General features: G+C 36.5%; 1 protein-coding gene and 1 long non-coding RNA gene across 7 annotated transcripts; both read left to right on the forward strand.

Moving 5' to 3' along the window:
- Positions 1–29: 29 nt before the first annotated feature.
- Positions 30–4,332, forward strand: LOC131789579 (uncharacterized). Its single transcript, XR_009340620.2, has 3 exons — positions 30–179; positions 2,733–2,858; positions 3,825–4,332. It is a non-coding gene; the product is annotated as an uncharacterized lncRNA (long non-coding RNA).
- Positions 4,333–5,731: 1,399 nt separating this feature from the next.
- Positions 5,732–20,865, forward strand: LOC131789487 (homeobox protein OTX-like). 6 transcript variants are annotated; one of them, XM_066160632.1, is made up of 5 exons: positions 5,732–5,929; positions 9,061–9,178; positions 16,330–16,464; positions 18,303–18,454; positions 19,797–20,865. In XM_066160632.1, exons 3-5 carry the CDS (start codon positions 16,359–16,361, stop codon positions 20,238–20,240), a joined length of 702 nt encoding a protein of 233 aa, XP_066016729.1. In that variant the 5' UTR covers positions 5,732–5,929; positions 9,061–9,178; positions 16,330–16,358; the 3' UTR covers positions 20,241–20,865. The 6 variants fall into 6 exon arrangements, with proteins under 6 accessions (XP_066016729.1, XP_058962595.1, XP_058962597.1 ...); XM_059106612.2 differs by lacking the exon at positions 9,061–9,178 and having other exon boundaries at positions 5,734–5,929; XM_059106614.2 differs by lacking the exons at positions 5,732–5,929; positions 9,061–9,178 and adding an exon at positions 10,762–10,894.
- Positions 20,866–22,286: the final 1,421 nt, after the last annotated feature.

The raw sequence follows: 22,286 nt of genomic DNA on the forward strand, positions 1-22,286 counted from the left end.
CACAGTTTGAAGAGCAGCATAAACGGACCAAAAATCTGTTGTTAGGAGCGTCATTAAGACATTTTTCAGTATGGATTAGCTGCATGGATTCATCCAAGCTGGGTCGGCGGTCTTGAGAATCTATGATTAACTTACTATTAATTGAGAAACTACAAATCGAAGGAACTGATTTCTAAAAGGTAAATTGTGCATTGCGTACAAATATGTGTACCACGTAGATTCCTACAAATTGTTTGTGTCACAAAGTACGTCGATTTTCCGCATTTTCATTATCCTAATTTCAACAAATTAACCGTTAATTAACGTTAAATTATGATCGGGAATATCTCATTTGATGTATTGTTATTTGACTAAAAAGAGAGCGAACTCAATTACCTGATTTTCTCGCATCTGTAAATATCATTAATTCAGGCCAAAAATGTTAATCAAGCAAAACTCTGTTAATGAAACTTAAAATTAATTTGAACCCTCGGTAAAATTGAGGTCAATTTATACAATGCAATTTTAACACAAAAACATATTATTGAAAAAATGTTTGGCATGCTTTGTGTCGTCAAAAATGAATTGCCTGAGGCAGTACGATCTGTTTCAACACATTTAAACTTGACATATTTATAAAAATAGCAAAGACAACTGTCTCCAGTTTAGCTCGACCTAATGCTATATGGCCCGCGGGCAATTTATGACATTCTTCACTATTTTTAAGTAAAATAAGTAAAAATAGAAATTGTAAATTTTTTAATCAGTAGAGTCGCTTAAACAAATTTAAAGGTGTAGCTGCCCCCTTAAATTTAAGAATCGCATATGTGCTAGTTTTCACACACTTATTTTATGTGAAATGAAGCTAGGCTAGGTAAATTCGTTGTCATTGAGACATTTAAACCAACGATGATCGATTGATGATTAAATGGGACAAGTCAAACGAAAATGATATCGAGCGTGAAATGTTTTCTGAACGAGTTTCTTGCAGGAAACTGAATATTTGTGAAGAAGCAATAGTTAACTAAACAGATGAATTTTCGACAGGAAGCTGAAATGGGATCACTCTCTAGGAAACCTGAAAGCGCAGTGGGAACCCAAGTTTTAAAAAGTCTACGATAATACCGCGGTGTCTACATATCCCTTAAACCAAGTAGCTTTTGTTTATATTGGACGAGCTCTGACGAGAAAAATGTCATAAAGGCTCTCTTTATTACCAGATTAAGTCTCTGCCATAGAAGCTTGGCTTAATCTTAAATGATTCATGACAAATTATCGGCGGATAGGTTGCAATGTCAGCAGACCCACTGTGAGGAGTAATAAGACAAGGGCACAAGGCGGGCGATGGAAACAAATCTTGTTAAACTGCCTTTGGACACAGTACTATGTGCGTCATATCCAGCTCAAAATTGCCTTTTGCTACAGCAAGAATTCTGGCAGCTCACTCTTTGATTGTCTCTAGTTTTTGATAAGATGACCCAAAGTCTCCAAGCTCAAGAAGTGCAAGGGCGCATGGGATAGTTTAGAAATTGAGAGGCCTTAATTGGAGAGCAAGTCATTCTTTCGCTTAACAAATACAAACATAAATAAATAAAAGTTAATTAATAAAAAGAGAAATTAAAAAAAGTCCTCGTAAGAAAAAGGGGAAACAGTACACTTGAGGATCCTCTAAGAACACCTTTAGATTTGTTTTCGAAAAAATATTTAAAAGTCTTATAGAATACCCCAAATGTTTCTCTTTCATGCTTCAATAACTGCTCCATTGTTTGGCACTTTAGCACTATCATTGAGCATTTTTTGATTCATGGACGTGTTCAACTGACATAAGTAAAGTGAGCTTTAGTTCATGTAATATAAATATATTTTTTCATGACTCGGAGGGTAATATAACTAATTGCACAGTGTGAAATCTAAGCAATTCCGAAATGAAGACATAATTTGACACAAACTATTACGTTAGCGAGCACTTCAGCAGAGTTGATCAAACTTGATATCAGCAAAGAGAAAGCATACATACTCTGTTCCAGGCAAGCTGTTCGCAAAGAGCTGCAAGTGTTTGTCGAAAAAGATTGCAATTTTTTGTTTTTATTTATCGTTTTCCTTTGCACAGTTGCTGTAATCTTATCTGCACGCCGCGGAGTGTATATCAAATGAACCCGTGCAACAGTCTGCAATAAACGGCCTGCCGCTGACAGATTAGCGATGAATTTTTATTTCACCGCAAAGAGCCATTACTAAATCTGCTAATCTAAATATTTTGGAAAGTCATCTTGGTAGATCTGAGAGGCAGAAACGGTTATATCATGATTCCTTCATTTAGACGGTTTGGGTTTATGACCAAATACTTTCACGGATTATTGACTAACACTATGCATGATTTCGTTGTTTCTCTCTTTTGACATTTTAGGCTGGGAATATATCTTGTTCTTCAAACCATTATTAAATTTATTCATATAATCTTTTTCATCTTGTCATTTATCATGTTCGTTTCTTTTTTCTGTCGTAATGAGATGTCGATAGTTATCCGGCCTCTGACGAGGATGCACTTTAATGCGCAATGTCTCTTTTTACGAACGATAACGACAGTTGAGATAAATGCTTTTCTTAAGCTTTATTTTTTGTGCAGCAAGCCAATATGTTTATTTCATTTATTTATTTGTGGCGGGAAATTATTGAGAAAGATCTATTACTTAGACAGCTTACTGCTATCATTTGATGTACTTACTAACATTTCTCTTATCGATTTTCACCAGACATTCTGAAAAACCACCTTCCACAGTTTGTAATGTTCAAGAAACCCAGAAGGTAAACTCCGCTGTGAGCCTGATCACAAGCCCACATAAACTGCTGGAATAAACACCCACCCATTTACTTCCAAGGTACACCCTAGGCTTAAACCCTCTATCTCCCCAAGCTAAACAGAGCTGAATGATATAGCCTCCTGGATAGGTCTTGCCACATTGTTTTGTTTCCTTCAGCCATTAAGAACATCATGCTATAAAGAGGGTCCCCTATCCCTTTTACGTGAAGCATGATAGGGCGACTTTTTTCCTCGTAAATTGTCAGGGTTTTCAGACAGGACATAGACTTCATACGGGTCGATAAATGCCATAAAATGGACCTCTAATGGTTCTTGAACAAATAAGATAAGACATAACGTCAGCTTTTGTCATTTAGGATTGGTCGAGACTAGAAAAAGTAAAAATTTAATCGATAAATTTGGTTTTTTATTTTTATGTTAAACATGATGAAAGTGAAAGAATTTTGGATATTATTCATGATGCGTGAAAAAGCCAAATATTTTTACGCGACTGAGTTTTACAAAGGGGTTCAGGGGACCCTTTTCAAACATTAATAAAGAAACTCCAACTTTCGATATCTTTCAGCTGGTAACATATTCGTCCTCGATGTTTGTTATCACTTGAAGGGTATAAGCTCGGTAGGATTATGCTGCGTAGGTCGAGGGTAATCTTTTCCACTTCTCTGTGGAGGTTATTCTTTGGAAGGAAAAGCTATTATTAGTCGGATAATCTCGCGTATTTAACTTCTCCATCAAAAACCCTTTTAAATCATAAAACATCCAATTCTTTCACTTCGGATTATATCACCCTAAAGCAGTGATGCTAGCGTTCATACCGAAAAAAAGCCTCATGCATTGTCCTTTCCTTTCACAAAAATCAGAGAATGAATAAAAAGCTTCACTTTTCCTCAAGCTCTGAGAAGTTAATTGAAGGTTAAGTAATGGATTTTAAAATTTCCTGTTACCAGCCACGTTAACTAATTATCTAATTTGCGTTTCGTTTACTACCGGCCAAGTCAGCTTCTTGCTAATTCTATTTCTTCAGGAAAGACGATTTGACGCGACTCTTCAGAGCAATGAGTGTAAATTGGCGATGAAGCAAGGCTTACAGTCTTAATGATTAGACAGTAGAATTAAGAACTTGGCGTTGTGTGAGGCCAAGTCTGCAATTCAGTCTCTACTCGCAAGTCCTATGTTATTGTTGATGTGATTCCCACCTTTCCTCGTTCAAGAACGGAAGCCGTGTCTCCAGTTGTCCTGAGCAGCACTCTGTTCCCCTCTTTGCTAATCAACCAATAGTAAACATGGTCGGTCCTTGACTAGCAAAATACTTTATGAAAGGCTTTTCTCTTCAGTGAAGAGGAAAAACCCAGGGTTCCTCCATAATTTTTAATCTTCAATGAGCGGAAATCATCACTTGGCTTAAACTGGAGTTACAGCCAACAAAAGGGTCCATAACAAGAGATAGGAGGCGAGCTATCTTCTCTGGTGGGCCTGAACCTTGAAATAAGTCTGATTTGGTGATACTTTTGAATTTTGGTTTGAGAAAATAAGTCACGAAATTGTTGGGGGGGGGGGGGTCACTAAAAATTTTCCCTAAGTGGAATCAAATCTCTAAATAAAAAGGGGGGGGTGGGTGCTTGCTACACCAAAGAGACAAGAATATGAAACTAAAGATGGATGGAGATGAAGAAGATTCATCCAAACTACTGAAGAATGATTAACCGATATTTCCACCAAAAAAATTGAACATCATTTAGAAATGATTTTTTATCGTGATGAATACTAAGAACACGATAAAAATCAGTTTTCGCTTTCATATTGCACTAAAATTTTAAATTAAAGGGCAAAGTAATCTGAAAAAATAAAAATTGGGTCCCTCCATGAAAAGAGCACTTGGTGTATTTGTTTAATGATATATCTAAGAATGAAGATATGCCACCTATGATGTGAAACATATTTTTGTGATAAATGTTCTAGACTAACCACAGATTATTTATCTTTTTGTGTCTATGAGGATTACCACTGATTCACACGTCAATATAACTCTATTTTTAACGAAGCTGATCCATTTTCAATGAAATGTCAAGTATAAATTTCTCTTTTCATAAGACTCCATTTTACGACTTTCGGGTAGGTTTAAAATTCATTTGAACTTTCCAACATGCCAGACATGCATAAGATAGTCACTTACACTGCCAAAAGTGCCCTGATTTCAACATCCGTCTCTCTGGGTAAGAAAGAGGGTTTCAAAGTTTCCGTGAATCTATAAAAAGCGTATTATAAGCCCTAATAAAGACACTTGAATAAATCCCACAAAATGCTAATTCCATTTAATGCACATCAGTCTCACAGGCTATGATGTACATATCTGCTACTTAAAATTTTCTGCTTTTTATAAAATTCTCTTGTTTATAGCTTAACCATATAATGAATAACTACTTCCTGGTACTTCCATATTTCTTTACATGTGATGAAGAAAAGTGAATGAAGAAACTGACCAGAAAATGGGTATTTTGAATTTCTTAATTTAACGGAAATGGCCACAGACAGTCCTCTTTCACTGTCTGCCATACACGGAGCGAAGAAGTTCCCCAGTCATGCAAGCCGAACTTTAACACGCATATAACCGTCAGTGAATTTTCGATTTATTAACAGCCGCTATATAAGGATTGTCTCTTTCCAGCCGTGCCGGTAGGACTGTCAAGATAACAGAAGATTTTGAAACATTTTGAGCAGATAACACAAAGAAATGTCGAGACCTTTTATTTCAATAGCGTCCATTACGAAGACAACACCCTAATACATCACCAAGGTTTCGAACACCAGGGGTCACTCAGGTGTCCACTGAGCCACGCCAACTGCATCTGGGTCCTTTAGACTTTGACACAGAACAGAGCAGAAATTCGTCAAAGTCTGTTTAATCTCAAAGCATCCCGTATGTACACATCATATTTGTTGGAATGCATTAGGCGCCGTCCCGGAAAAAAGGAGTATATAAACAGTGCTTACACAAGACCAGAGGTAGATCGGTCCTATACGAAGAATTATTTACAAGCATTGCTTATTCCCAAACAGTCACAAGATATTCGATAGCCATTGTTGCAGCCGGCAAGGTTGATTAAAGAGAGGTTCATTAAACATTTGAAGGTAAGCGGAAAGCATAACAGTTGAAGAAAAACAAGCCTTTCTTAATCGTTTCTTTGGCTCTGTACCCCAACACTAACATAGTTGCCCCAAATATTTGAAATTGGTAAACCAAATTTTGCGTCGCATGTTTTGAATATCTTGCTATGGCGTGCAGCAAATCGGCTTGACCGAATCCAGTACATGACTGAGGTCGAAATAACCAATGTAATTTTTATCAAAGCGGATCATCTCGGCCCTCTTTCCTGATTTTTCTCGCTTCTGTGTTCGAAAGTAATCTCTGCCTGTTTTTTGCTGAAAACGGCGAGCATATAAACTTGAATTAGAAGACGTTATAGCAGTTATATAGCAGCACAAAATACCTAACATCACATCATGAGTCGCAGTTCTACTATAAGCCGCAGTATCTTGAAAATCTATGGACTATGAGCATACGTTTCTTCGGAGAAAATGCTACGATGTCTTTATTGATTAAACGGGAAAGAAAGCTTTATGCTAAATCTGCTGTGGTTTTGGAAATGAAACATTCAGCGAATACAAATCTTCTTTTCAAAGAGATCGTTGTGACCAAATGTCAGAGTATAAATGATGTACGCGGTTGTATAACAAATTTTTACAGCGATTTAAAATAGCAACTATCTCCCACTCCTTTTCAACACTCGACTGCGAAATAAAAGCTGGTTTTTATAAGCTTTTCTTCTACTTTATTAGTTGCCTTTCTTTAGCCGAGATTCAAAGGCGATCCCGTCACGAACTTCATTATCCGTTCAACGGCTCCGTCAAGACCAGTGTTCTGCTTAAGAACAAGTCTTTGTGACCCTTGACAAGTCTTATGATTTTAATCTTTTCCTTTCAATTCCAAGGGAATGTGATAAGATGTCAAATGATTGTGCATCTCTTCTCCAATGCAAAAGACAAGAAAAAAACAGTTTAACTTCTTCATCTCTTGAAAAAGTATTGTCATATTTCCCTGACTTTGCTTTCCACAAAGCTCTGTTTGCCTTCCAAAACTTAAAACTCTACCATACGCGTACTTAGTTTTTTGAGTTCGAATGGTTCAAGAAATTTAGCGTTATGGCAGTAAGAATCAATAAGAAGACCATGTTGTTAGGTGTCTGCGAAGTAAAGGATCGTAAGCCGACCAAATGTAAATCCAACTATTCCTCAAATCCGTGGCAGAAATCGACAGATATTTTATAAATTTATTGTGCAATCCGCTACAGTAAATGTGGCGATGAGTGAAAACGGTACTGACTTTCGATTGACACAAACACTTCCCGTAATTCTCTTAGCCTTTGTCATAGTGTTTAGCACAAAAGAATCATTAGTGTCTGTTGTTATGTATTAAACGCAGGGATGTCAAAATGACCTTGGTGTGTCCACAGGCTTTGTACCAAAGTGTAAATTGAGGGGGCGTTGCTTTAAACAATACTTGACAAACCCACACAGTTAAACCAATTTAACGATCTCCTGTCTTGGATAAGACAAAAAAGTTTTTCGTGCATAGAAGCACAACAGCAATGAAACATATTCCAAAAAACATTCACCAATCTGGAGAAATTCAATGCATATGATCACTATGGTCAACAACGAGACAGAAACCTTAAAGAAAGTTTAAATGCAGTTACTTCAATCATCGAAGGTGATCGATGTTTTATATTATGTGCTGATAATGGGATAACGATGTAATCTTTGATAAAAAACAGTTCGCTTGCTGCTCGGTGAGTCAAGATTTTGATGTAAATGACGTGGAAAATTCCCACTTTTCCTCCATTGGCAATCTGTGAGAAATCGTAATGAACTAACACCTTTCTGTCTCCGGTTGAAAACTGAAGCTCGTTGAACATTCATTTTCACAAATATTGGATATTACACAAGAACAATGGCAAGAGCGTGACATTTTCCGCCAAGTTCGCAACTGTGGGGGATAAGATTGAATGCCGCGCGGATAACAAATTTGACTACGAAACACGCAATCAAACGAAAGTGCTTTTATTCGTTTTTACGTCATTTCCACGACAGTAAGAAATCTGTTTATCTCAGTAAAGTTCCTCAGAACACAATAAAAGAGCATGCTAATAAAATGATTAAATCTGGGAACTTAATACCTTGTAAATTAGATTTGTATGTCACTTTGTGTACGTGGCATAGTATTCAATTTTGACTGATTCTAAAGTGTCTCTGAGAAGACCAGACTACATGCTTCCACTCATCATGTGAAAAATATCATCTCGTAGGAATTAGGAAGCTAAGCACGTCTTTCAAAAATTCTTGGAAGGAAGTTGAACCAAAACAGTTAGAGACTCTCTTTTCTGTCCGTTAGAACAAAGGATTTCCACAATTTCTACTATTCACATTTTTATAACACAGAAGTAATGATGAGAGTGTACAATAGGGAAAAAATAAGCACGGGGTGTCACAAATAGCATAAAATTTAATGTCGCATCTTCTTTGATCCATCAATGGATATAATTTTAATACATGGCAGATATAATTATGGTCGACTTGTCGAAGCCATCTCAACCAACCATCATCTAACGACAGCCACTTATGACAGCCTCTGCAATGGGGGTCAATGCAACTGGGATAGTTTCGTCTAATGAATCCTGTGCGTTTTAAATATGCAACAGTGATAGTTTCGTCTAATGAATCCTGTGCGTTTTAAATACTTTGATAAAATCTTTTTCTCTCTTTCCAGTCTTTTTTCAAATATTATTATTATTATTATTTCGTTCATAAATCATCGCTCTACAAGTAATTTTATAAACATTTCTACAAATTCCGCTATAGCTTTTTTATAGTCGGTGGTCACAAACAATGACAGTATCCACACAGGGAACAATGAGGAGCGATCGTTCTGCTAGCAGGAAAACAAAGCATAATAGTGCTGGTTCGATGCAATTAGCTTTGCGGCTAATATTGGCGCAAATTTTGGCAATCTGGTGCTCCAAACGATATTTTGAGACTGAACAATACCTTTAGACTGAAATAAGGAAACCAGGCATTATTACTATTTGAATTTAAGCAACACATACTCTCGAAACGAAGAGGGAAGTTGTTTGCTTGCTTGAATACGCAATTTTGTTTAATATGCCTGCATCACGGAATTCTATTGTTCTCTTTCATCCGTAAAGTACAGGAAGAACTTCATTGGAAAAACAACTTCCTATTTTTACTATTGGAAGAAAAAGGAGAACAAAATACGGCCATTTAGCGACAATCGCGGATCCTTACCTCAGAGGGATATAAGTTGTAAGTATTATCGAGCTTCTTATTCAAATAATCGATGAAAGATTGGCTTTGATTGCTACGTAAAAGTCTTCCATGCTAAGATGTCTCATACAAGAGATTTGTGGTTTTTTGAAAGGAAATATATAATCTTAAAGGTAAGTTAACTACCTCACTTAAGTAAAACATAGCAACTATTGACAAATCGACCACATAATTTCGACAAAATTAATCCTCTTCCTCCAACGGACTTCACAACACTCAGGTCACGTCAGTTTTTCCAACCTATATTCTGCGATGTAATCCTACAGTTGGAACTTAGTTTGACTCATCGTTTCTTTCTCGTGTAAACAGTTATCACGTTGTAAAATGTATTTCTTCACAGTGTGATCGATCCATTGAACACTGATGCCTTAAAAAGGACCAATTTATCATACTCGAAACTACCTCACCATCTGACCCTCACTCTACAGTACACTCCTAAAGTGTGAACCATCTTTGTTCTTGAATGACGGATCACAATTTTCATGTGTAATCGTCTATTGTATATTTACGTCATTAAGTTCTCCTTCCCATGGATTTTAGGAACATGGAAACTCGTCCTACAAATTGTCAGAGTCTTGCACTAAAAGCTACGGCTGATTGCATACAAGTGAAGTAACTTGGAATCATTTCATCCTTTTAAGCAGTTTTTCATAAAGTCTTCGTTCAAAACCGTATGAACATTTGTCAAATTTGCACCTTGCGGTCCACTTGTAAGGAATTATCCTCAACAAATGTCCGGATCAGGGTTCAAATTCCAGAGTTTCTTAACATGAACAAATTCCTCTTTCACGTAACTTGAAGTTTTAGTCAGAATCAATTATGTATTTTTCCTTAGTCAGAAGAGAACGCTGTTGTTGATTTTGAATACATAGAGTAAGGCATTAAGCCTTGAAAAAGAAAATTATTATCCAGATACCACACTACCAACACACGCTTTCGTCTTTGAGCATTTATGTCATGAGTTTAAACACACTCCCTCGAGCTATCCACACACACGTACACACACACCATTCACACGTTTATAGACGTAACCCGTAGAAATTCAGAAAGAAGAAGAAGCCGAAGGAAAAAAATGCTTGGGTCATTGTCATAATTCAATTAGTTCAATTCCGTGGAGTGTTCGAAGCGAGATAGAACGTACGAAGCGCCTGAGAGTCTTCCAGACGGAGGTCGAACATGCACGTCTCCAAATAAGTTCCTTAATCCAAGTCAATATTTTTGACAATAACTGCTACACCACACTAGTCTGCAACTCTAATTTCAGCAATCCCAATGCATTTCTGGAGTTTTCCAAATTTGAGCCAGTTTCTTCTCATTCGTGATTATATTTTTAAAAATTTTTTATTTTAAGTTAATTTAGATTCATCCTAAATTTGTATCCCACAACTATTCCGAGATTACCACAATTGTAACCTTTAAGGTGAAATCAGAACGAAAGCAAAGACAAATTCAGCTCTGATATTTTTCTTCAGTGACACGACAAGTATGCAAAAACTTTCTTTTCTTTCCATGCCACTTGAAATGTCTCCAAGTCAACTACGTTGCACGAAAGACAAATATGTAAACTATGCGAAGTTTTAAGCACATTATTTTGGCATCGCAAAGAAGTGACGCCTTAAACGAACAAAAAAGGAACGTTTTTGGCCACGAGGATCAAACCTAACTTTTACGAAAGCCGCAACACGGACGATAAAGGTGAAATATCGTTTGATTTTAGGATCTAGTTCCTCTACTCTTTCTCCTCTACCATGACCTAAAGTGCAGAAAGATCGGGAAACATTTTAAGTTATGAAATTTGCGCAATCCTCTCGTTAAACTGACAAGGATTGTTTCATATGGATAATTCTGATCTATAAAATGAGTGCTAATTTTATCCCATACATTTTGTCGTCGTTAGATACTGCATTTATTATATGGGTGTTTCTTGGTTATAACTTGCTTAAAGGTATCCTTATTACTGACACAAAGATTCGCTTTCAAAAATTTCTTTGGATTAATATTTTCTCTCTCCATTTTTTCTTATTTTTATAAGCTTTGAATGGTCTATAGTAGGAAGTATGTAACAGAAACGAAATTTGTCTTTGCCAGCATTCAAAAAACGAATGACCTGTCTTGAAGTCTTCGCCTTGATTGCTTTGTAACTGGCATTCTTTGATCATAACGAACGTTTCATTAAGAAAAGTCGAAAGTTGTGGGTTTTTTCCTACAAGACTCTCTGCTGTTCAATTGGAGGTTTTAGGTGAACAAGTCAAAACTCAATGCACTACTGAAACAGAGATCAGAGAAGGACGAGATTAATTTTTGTCCACAACCCTAGCTTCTTAATGTAATGCCAGTTGCATGCAATCACTGGAATAGAGACCGAGAATTCACAATTCCATTTCGTTACTTAAGTTAATTTTCAATTAATCTTTACGTTCCCTATGTGGGGAAAAAAATCCCGTGAACAATTTTTGAGATAACCTCATTTAATAATGGGGAAAACCACAGTGTTAAGTACAGCAACTGAAAAATAGTTGCTTCAGTTATGGTAAATTTCAGGCAAGCTACAAAGTATGATAGAATATTCTGATATTTTGGTAAATTACATGCTTTCAATTAAGGTTTTTTGTTTGTTTTTCAAATTCTTTTCTTTCGGTAAACTTTACAGAAAAAGAACCTGGTAGTTGAAATAAGAAAAAAAAATTAAATCGTTGATGACTTTTCTTTGTAATCAGGCAAATGAAAAAAATCCACAAATTTTTATGAAAAAAAAAAATACTAATTTCGACAGTATTTTCTTTTTTTTTTTGATGACGGCATCGTTTGAGTTGCACGTATCAGATCACTTATGCCTTCATTGAACAATACTACCACCATAAAACTGTTGATGGTTACAACGTGCTATAATGTGATCTTGTTATTTGACAAAACCAGTTAAGTACCAAGACCAAGGCTAGAGACAACCTGTACAAACAATCATAGTTGTTCCGTTTATACTTGTTAAAATCATTATCTTTCCAAGATAGGACTTTTAAAACTTATTTTTTATTTCTAAAATATTGCGCTATTGTAAGATGTGTAGAGCTACCTTGATATTTTCCACACGGATACAATCAAAGTTCCCACGTGGCTAGACATTGAAGAGGTTAAGTTAGTTTTGACTGAAAAGGTCCTCTCTATTTCCAATTCTTCATGAATTCTAAAGTGTTTGTAGGACAAGGGGGCCACACAGATAGGTCAGCGGATTATCTGACATGACAGCTCATAACCTTGACCCATCAACATTTTCACAACCAAAGAACAACACAATTGTAGGTTCCCTTATTGAAGAGGATAGCAAAGTTTACACAGTTCGAGGTTTACTAATTTAAATTTTGTTTGAATCATTGAAAAGGGAAACAGGCTGTCTTTCTGTTTTGTTTTGTAAACCAACCTATCACCAGCAATTAAGATCTACCTTTTTATCACCTACGAGGCTATTAACGGTCTGGTTGATCATAACTTACCATTGTAACTAAACAAAAGCGGAGAAAAGGCGAAAAGTTAACAAAGGCAGAAGAGCCTCGGATAGATTGTGCGAAACTTGCTCGGGGAGGAGGGGAGGAGGTGTTCCAGGTTTAGCAGGGGGGAACATAACCAAGAGGCCAAAGCATTTGGTTCGCAATGCGGTGGTCCTGGGATCAATCTCATCACCATGCTATTCACTGGATATGTTCTCTTGACTGTTCAATGTAAACAATGTCTCCTACTAGTTGGTACCTAAACAAAATATGTTGCCATGGGTGATTTGTTATCTTGTTTGGTGTTTTTGGTTTTTTAAAAGCTACGCTTGGCAGTGGTTAAGTAAGGATGTCATAAATCCTCTCATAAATTTTTAAAGACTAATTGGATTTTTTATGGAACATGAAAAGTTTTTCATGGAGCTACATCCGGAAGATGTGGTCGGTCGTGGATGTTCCTCGCAGACACTATTTCCTAAATTGACTGACGTCACAGAGTGATCTAATTATAGTCTTGATTCAAAGATAATTGTAATGCTTGCACGAACTCTCAGTTAAGACAACATTAGCAACGAACAACACCACATTCCCGTTGGGAAAAGAGAGAAATGAGAAGGAGTTTGTAACTTATTGGAAAAATATCCTGTAGTTTTGGACTAAGGTAAGTAAACTGAAACAAAAAAATTAATGTGAACATAAATTTCGTAGACGTCTTTCACTTTAAAAGGCTCAATGGCCCAATTAGTGCTTTCAGCACTTTTCAGATGTAGTATTGCATTGCTCTGACTTGTCGGTCAAAGTAGCTCAAATTGAGGCTTTGATCTTCACAAATCATCAGAATGTCTCAATGAGCATACTCAGTGCATATTAAATTTTTTAAAAACTTACGACCAGAAAGTTAAGTATCTTCGGCACAAAAACACCCCTTAAAGAGATTTAATAAAGATAATCTAGCTTTTAATTGTTGGGGCTTATTAGGCGATTTTTGACAGTTTCACCAAGTCAAAATATATTGACAAGAGTTCTGAATTTGGTTTGTGAAAATTGAAAAAAATTCCATAGTTGAAATGGGAAATTTATCATGAAATTTTTTGTTGTAACATAGTCTTCATCGGAAATGACCATGCAAGGGACATTTCTGTTCGCTCCTCATTCTTCTTTTTCCTCCCTTTGACATTAACTTCGGCTGTTTTAGGCGTGTAACTTAGTTACCTAATTAAAACATACTCACTGAAATGTTGCCAGAATCCCCCGCAAAATATCCATCCTCCATAGTTACTACAAAAATATCAGTTTTCATTCTTAGTACGTGATGTATGCCGGTGTTTGGCCAGTCTGTTCCGTGACGTTTTTGGAAACGTCAAATTTTAGGATTACGTGCATGTGTTTATCCGTCCGGTACGCGTTTTCGTTTATTCTGGCTGCAGCTCAATGTTGAATTCTCCAGATTTCCTTGATACTATATCTGTTGCGATATGAGTTGACTTCAGAAAGCTTTTTGACAACGTCACGCCCATTAGAAGTTGCGAAATAATTCATTCTTGCGAAATAAAATTAGAGAAATACTTTTTGCACCCATTCAAGTTTTTAGTATATATCCCGTGATAAGAGTAAAATTTTCTTGTCTTCTGTTTGTACGAATTTATTTACGAATCACATTTTTGTTATGTTTCCTTCTCGTTGTGTTAAGTTCACTTTGCTTAACAGACATTAATTTAATCTGGTGTTCATCCAGCTTATCTCTTCCCGAGCATTTCATTAAACAGACCTCGACAACGACAAATACCATGAACTTAGGGTAAATGTTCCTTCACATTTTCCCGAGTGTCGTTTGCTCTAATATTCGATAAGCAACACTCGCCAGAAAAGTGAATTAATTCCAGGGAATAGTCTCTCGAAAAACTAAATTTTTATCTAATAATAAAGGTAGAATATAACTAGAACGTGATAATTATCCATTGATATCTTGCCATAGAATATATATTTGGTCCGGAAATAAGCAGAACTATAAATAAACTTGTTTAAAAAGCCATGCTCTTCCCATCTGCTACTTAACAACTCGAAAGTTTACACTTCTCTTTTAGTGGCAATGTACTTAAGATTTTAAGGTGCAAGACATAACATTTGCCAATTTTGATCAATATATGACGATCTAAATGGTTCTGCAGTGAGTTTCAAATTTTTAAACCACACATATCCTGTGAAAGTTTATTATTGAAGATGATCGTCGTAAGTTTTTTCGATACTTTATTTGGCGTCTTCAATGCGTTGACAAAGGCCGAGCATTGGAGGCCACAAAATGACGATAAAATGTTATCTTTTGGCATCTCACCAACAATAATCGTCAACGGGATCATGATTTTTGAAGAATCAGAAATTGAACTCATTAAGAACAGGTTTTCTTTGTCCAGCTTTAAAGTAATAAAAGTATATTTAACGCAAATTCCCTAGCTGGACTTTCGCAGGGATCTAAGGTTTACTATCATTACTATGAAAATATGAAAACTTTGGAAATGTGAAAACTTTCTATTCCTTTTTTTCTGTAAAAGAATTTTGGAAACACTTAGCGGTGAGGTTTATAATTCAGCAGCCGTGAAAACATGTACGTTATCTTCTTACGGTCGTGGAGATTTATATTCAAACACTGTGTAGACTTGATTTAAGTCGAAATCGATTGGCAGACGTGCAACTTTCGTAAGAAAGACGGCACTATTATGTGTCAAGATTTACGAGCGTCCTCTGCTTTTTAAGGGCAGGAGAATCACAAAGTGAACTTCGTTCCGTATAAAAAAGAAGATTTTTTACCTCTTTTTCTTCCTATGTTCATTTGGCTTTGAAGATTCGAATAAGATTTTTTTTTTTCTCCAAAAACACTTATAGTATGGTGAACTACTCATCGTAAATAGATACGGCCGCAGTTGCTCTATTTTTCCCTATAATGTGGCGCTTACAAATTATGGAGTTCTTTCTTACAGTTTCTTGCAGACACTATAGCAAAGCTGATGTAGTTACAACGAACAAAAAAAAATGATTGAATAAGAGGTATTCTCGGTGTTGGTAGTATTTAAAGAAATTGCGTCATTATACATGAGTCATATTTTCGATGAATAAAACTGCATCAGATACTTTAATAGTATGGAGAATACTTTGAAAACTCAGTGTATTTAAAACGAACGAAAAAGGAGTAAAAACGGTCGAAGATGGGAGACGTTTGTGTGAATTTTATTTGATGAAACAGAAAAATTAAAGCTGGTTAATTTCCAGTATAAAGGAACCGTGAATCACGCAGTGGGGAAACAAAGAACACACTATGAGAGTGACTCTAATCACGTGCATCATCAGGTGCATGATACGGAACAGAGATCTTAGCAGGGAGGCTTACCGTTTAAAAATTTGCGTGCCCGTGATGAGATTATCTCTCGTCAACAGACTGATAACCATATTTATCCCATCTTATCGAAAGATAACGCCATTTATTAAGTGTCAAAATGGACCGGTAGAAGAAATGTCAATTTGCCAACTGTCATATCGATCACTGACATTTTTCTTTCTCAAAACAGGACAATACCAGTAAGTCACATGAGAATGTTCCTTCCACAGGGTCAAATAGGTGATTCTAACATTAAGTTTCTCCTGCTTACACAATAGTTACTGCGGAACATCAGACACGATCAGAAATGAATGGTATTTTTGGACGTTTGCCACCCTGTACAATGAACGGGTACAACTACAGTCGTCCACAGAGCATGGATTTTTACGACCCGACCGAAGCTGTGATGTATGGTAAGAGTGCAGTGATAAACAATGTCCTCTGATTTGGTTGCGTGCCTTGATGTCATAAATTTGGTCTCAATCCTGATAATCTTTCCTATTGTGCTAAGTGGCTTTAAGGCTAACCGTTCTCGACTGACTCCCGTAAAGGATTGTTTAGTCTCTGATGAAAATGAACAGCCATAGAAAGACAACTAAAACAGAAGTTCTTTGTCCTTAGATTTATCAAGTAGAATTTCAAAGATTTCCACTGAAATATATAACTTCACCTCCGAGACCTTAAAGCATAAGATATGTACATATGAACTTGACATTTTGAAAATTTCCCAACAAATTATAATCACTGTTATCGTCTTACAAAACTCACATTTTACAACATGGAAATCTCTACTGAGAAATCAGTGCTCAGCTACACTATCTTTCTGTCTTAAAGATCACGTTTTGCCACTTTTATAACGTGACCACGTAGGATTTCATACCTTATTAGCGTGTTTATAGATTTTTTTAAACATAATTTCCTAGTCTTTTCCTGTTTATGACTTTAATCCAATGGTTTTTTCAAATCCCTGGGATAATAACATAAATGCAAGCAGAGCTGTTCCAGTTTCGAAATAATTCAGTATCACGATTGGTTGAGATTTTTAAACATCAGGTCACAAAGGAAAATGAAGGTTCCTCTTTTAATGATGTAGTAACCGGAATCTTTGCATTGTCAACTGAATTAACACTTGAGTTTTTCAGAATGGAGTAAAAAAAAAATAGTGTTTTTCTTGCACATAATTGCACTAGTTAGTGTTCATTTGTATTATTTCTGTTCACGTCGTTTATATCGTTACCTCTTCAAAGTTTGCTCAATGAGTTCCCCACTCGTCGAGTAACACATGAGAGTATAGCTGTAAGTTTGACAATTTTTTTATGCATCAGCATTATAATCCATTCAAATGCGGGAGTCTGTCAGAAAAACCCTGGATAATCCCTTATTGGACAGCCACCTTAAGAGCTGGTTTGCTATTTTCCTAATTGATATAGAGATTAAGGCTGACAAAAAGCGATATATACAACCCAATCACATAACCAAGCCCACCACTCGTACGTGTTTTGCTTGGTATAAGAAGACAGATATAAACTAATGCTTTGGGACTAAACTAAACTTGAAGTCGGTTAGCTTGCAATATGGAGTTTGCTTGGCCAGGTTTAATGCCGTGTCTTGGCTGTCCCCAATGTCTAACGTCAAGGTTTTTTGAAGGTATTAACTTTCTTATGTTTTGTGATCGAAAAAGTTTGTCTTGGGATTTGAAATGTTTGGCAAACGGTGGAAATGTCTACTTGAAAATTTAGGAAGAGTCACTTACAAAGACCCAAAGAGGATCGTATTATCCATTTTATAAGTTTGAGAGCAGCGAGTTGAATGTAAGCAGCTACAGCTGTAGCACTCGAGTACTTGAGCTTGCTTCTCGAAGATTCTTGTTGAGGATAAGTATTACGAAATATGAATTATGATGGGCACAACTGGATTCTAAAATGACGGAAAGGAATGAAAGTCCTACATGTAGGAGGGTCGGGTCTGACTTACCTGATTGTTGGACCCCATAAATATATTTCAAAATGGAACTGGACAAGAATAATTGGAAACTTTTTCCTTGAGAACCCGTTTAAATGTGGTTGATCCAGCCACTGAAACCTGCGTAGAGCTGAAATTCCAAGACAATTGTAAAAATTATTGCTTCTTTTTGAAATCGAACGCAAGACAAACTAACACAATCCCATCAGTTATTTACAAAGTATATTTTTCTTCATGTAACCGTTTTTATAATTTTTTTTAATTAAATAGTTGTCCTCTTTTGTCCCAGGACCTCCACGAAAACAACGTCGTGAGCGTACGACTTACACCAAAGCTCAGCTTGAAATTCTGGACGAGCTATTTGCTAAAACAAAATATCCGGACATCTTTATGAGGGAGGAAGTTGCTATGAAAATTAATCTTCCGGAAAGCAGAGTACAGGTGAGAGCAAAGATCCGTCTTGAGACAAAAGGATTATTTTTTTGTGTATTCTCGTAACTGGGAGAACCAGGCCCCCTGTTGTGGGATATGTCCTACTTGGAAAAAAATGTGTTGCTTCCAAGACAGTTGAAAGATTTCATGCTTTTCTTGAATCTTCCTAATTCTTTTGTTATTTAGATTTTATTGGCCAGAGCAAGTTTTAAGTCACACCACTTTCACAGAATCATTCATGCGTCTTTCCCGCATCAAATAATTTGACATATTGCCATTAGAATCACCGGTGTGCTTCACTGATATCTGCGTTACTTAAAACGACGAAGTAGTGAGCTTTTAATTCTCTGCTAATGTATATTGTAATCAACTAAGGACTGTCGCCGCCTAGCCATTTTAATCGTCGCTCTCAAATATTTCGAGCTATTTTTGGTCATGTCTTACATTGCGTGGCCTACGGAGACAATTAGCATTTTATAAGGATGATAGATATGCCCAAAATCTTCTTGACTTTGTTTTTAAGGGGCGTTACTTGGGTGATAGCGGATTATAAGTACTTAATTACCCACAAATTACTCTGTTTATCAACGTTACTGAATTTAACTCTTTTGTTTACAAAGAGTTGTTATCTTAAAGCAGAACGCCCGCGTCGGGAACAGATAGGGCCAACTTTGAACACGTGTTGAAAAATGGCACGAAACATGTTTTTTAGTGAAAAACCGGCGAAAAAATTATGGAAGAAAGCAAAATGAAGCAAACTGATTAAACAGAAGTAATTCAAGTCTTTAATTTGATGCTTGTTCTAAAATATTGCGATACAAATAGAGTAATTCGTGATTTTCGTTAGCGTGAGTTGAGACACGGAGTTTTGGAAGCTCTGTTTGAATTGGTGGCCTTTCAAGTGTTTGGTATCACTTATCACACCTTGGACTCACGCGACGTTTACTCCCTGCTTTTTGTCCGAACGCTACATGCTTTTATTTTTTTTTAATTTTATCTTGCTTTTAGCCTTAGCCTGGTAGAATACATGAAATCTTACTACAGTTTAAATTTGATGTACCTAATTGAACCTTTTATCTTAAAATATCATAAAACTTTTCCGACTTAATTTTTTTTTTCAAATAATGTGGCATTTCAACTATTTACGTTTAATGTTAAATCATTCTATTTAATACAAATTATTTATATTTTTTGGCCCAACTCAATGTAATGGCAAATTCATTTAGCTCAGCTACCAAGTAAATCCAAATCTTGTCGCCTCGCTTTCCATATTTTATGAATGACTCGAAAACTGTTTAAAATCATTTTCCTCTAACATTTTGATCGCTGATCCTATCCTTATCTTTTCTAGGTATGGTTTAAAAACAGAAGGGCTAAGTTTCGACAGCAAAACAAGCAACAACAAGGCGCCCCAAGCAAGCCTAAACCAACAGCAGCTAAGCCAAGAAAGAGCCCCACGCCACCTGCTTCACAGCATGTCCAAGATCCATCGCCAAAGCCATCCCCCATAGCACAGGCACCCCCTCAACAGTTCAACAACTTTACTTTTAATGGTCCCAATTGGCCTAGCAAACACAATATGCAAGAAATGGCCAACTTCCACAGACAGGCCAACTATCAAAAATTTATCAATAACGGAATGAATGGATTCCCTCCGTCTAATTTTGGGCCCACTTCGTCACCGCAAGCTCATTTCTACCCAAGCCACGAACAGTACTTCTCCTATATGTCAAATGCTGGACCCGTCTCAAATGAGATGTCCCGGAATCGATTAGAATCCACTATGATGTGCTGAAAGTTCCAATATTTCATGAAATTTGCCACCAAGCTTTATAACTCTTCAGAAGAAATTCTTAGTGTGTATTATGCCATATGGCTGTATATATTAGATGTAAAAGAAGCTCGTCCTCGAACTGGTGAGAATAGAATAACTATTACTGGCTGAGCAGGAAAGAAGTTTCGATGTTAACTATTCAAACAGCTCCTGCATATCCTCTTTTGTTAGCATTTCCCATTAACATCACTTCTTAAAAAATATTAACTCTGCGCCAGATTTCCGCATGTGTGTTTAGGTTTCATTTGGTTTAAGTAACCTGTAACAGCTTAACACAGTGCTCCGCCTCATAAGCTTTTAAATATGAACAAAGCAGGTATTCATTTTTCTTTTTCACCAGTAAGTATAGTTCAAAATTTCGGATAATCTTATCGAGCTCTACCTAGCCTATATTGAGTCTGATCATATTCCTAGTAGCATATTTAAAGCACCTTCAGCGTCAATTATAAACAAGATAAAAACGTTACGATCCTACTGGTTTGTTCCTTCGAACCTAAAGGTAGCATCTGTACACGTCTTTCGCAATGTTAAGATTTATAAAGATGATTTAAGTTTATTGTTCATAATAAAGAACAATGTGAGCCACCATCGTGACTTCAATGAATTTTTTTTTTGTGCCCGCTTTTAGATGGATCTATAGAATGCCAACAATGCACAAAATTATATAAATGTCAAAATATATGTACTGAGAAAGGAATTTAAATATTGTTCTGAAACTATGATATTCGACGAATAAACCATTAAGTTGTTTTCTTAAGCTACATACTTCCGTTAGTTATTGTCTATGGCATCAGCCCTGAGACTTAAGCCACTTTTAAGGAGCCCCGTAGTCTCACCTTTGATGAGATTTGGGGTAACTGGAAAAACGTTCCCAGACTCTGTCATAAGTTTTAACACGATTTTATCTACTATAACAACACTACGAGACAACTGTTCAGACGAAGTCGTATATGTAGGATATATTTCAAACCCATGTACGCCTTTTCCTAGGCAAAGGTCAACCCTACTTGGGAATTATCAACTTTTGTTGAAGAGTTTAAGATGGAACCATCAAGAGAACTTCTGTTAAGAGAACCTCCACAATAGTTTAGGCACTATAAGCGTCATCTTCTAAACGACGGAATCTCCTTGAGAACCAAAGCTTTTTCTACGGGTAATTTTTTAATTAAAAGACCGATCTGAATTGGAGATCCACAGAAAGAATCAGCAAATCGAAAGGCTAACACTCGAAAATTTACCTTAAGAAACTCTTTGCGGTGGCCAACCGTTACTTCATCAACACAATTGATAAAACCAAATTATCTTGTTTTATACGAAGTTTATTATACTCTCAGTTCACTTCTATATTTAATTAAGTCTCCCCCACGGCCAAACAATCTTACCTCAACCATACCAGCCCCCACAGTCGTTTCATCTACAGAAACGTCGTCCATTTTTACACGAATATCGTCCCGCTCGCACTAACGTTGTTTAGTCCACAGAACCAATCGACACGTCAAACGACCCGTCCACACAAAAGTCATTTAGACCACATTAATAAAACTCGACCTGCCACTTAAAAAGAGAAGAGAAGAACCTTTATTCAGTTGTCAAAATATTTAGCCCGAGTGGACTAACGAGGGACATTAAAACAAACACCACAGTAACCTTGGCCAAACGGTTCGTTTAATCCACACAAAAGTCATGCAGTCTTCATAATAGTTGTTCGATCCAAAAAACGTTTTCTAACCCACAAAAGTCGTTTATTCCCAAAAACGTCGTCCGATCCACATGGAAGTCGCTCTTTAGACGACACCAAAGTCCCTAAGTCCACACAGAAGTCGTTGGATCCTTACAAATGTACTTCAGTCCACACAGTAGACTTTCCGTCTACAAAAGTCGTACAGTCTGCAAAAGTCTTTCAGTCCACGAAAGTTTTTCAGTCCACCAAAAGTCGTCCAATTTATTCAAAAGTCGTTTCGGCCCAACCAAGATTGGTGTAGGCACTAAAACGTTGGAAAACCTTGA

Source organism: Pocillopora verrucosa, chromosome 13, assembly GCF_036669915.1.
Source record: "Pocillopora verrucosa isolate sample1 chromosome 13, ASM3666991v2, whole genome shotgun sequence".
In the NCBI taxonomy this organism is placed as follows: Eukaryota; Metazoa; Cnidaria; class Anthozoa; order Scleractinia; family Pocilloporidae; genus Pocillopora; species Pocillopora verrucosa.

Bases quoted from the DNA above. Each gene is read 5' to 3' on its own strand.
- LOC131789487 (XM_066160632.1), top strand. From the start codon at position 16,359: ATGAATGGTATTTTTGGACGTTTGCCACCCTGTACAATGAACGGGTAC. The intron at 16,465-18,302 runs GTAAGAGTGCAG...CTTTTGTCCCAG, and splicing joins GACCGAAGCTGTGATGTATG to GACCTCCACGAAAACAACGT. The intron at 18,455-19,796 runs GTGAGAGCAAAG...TATCTTTTCTAG, and splicing joins TTCCGGAAAGCAGAGTACAG to GTATGGTTTAAAAACAGAAG.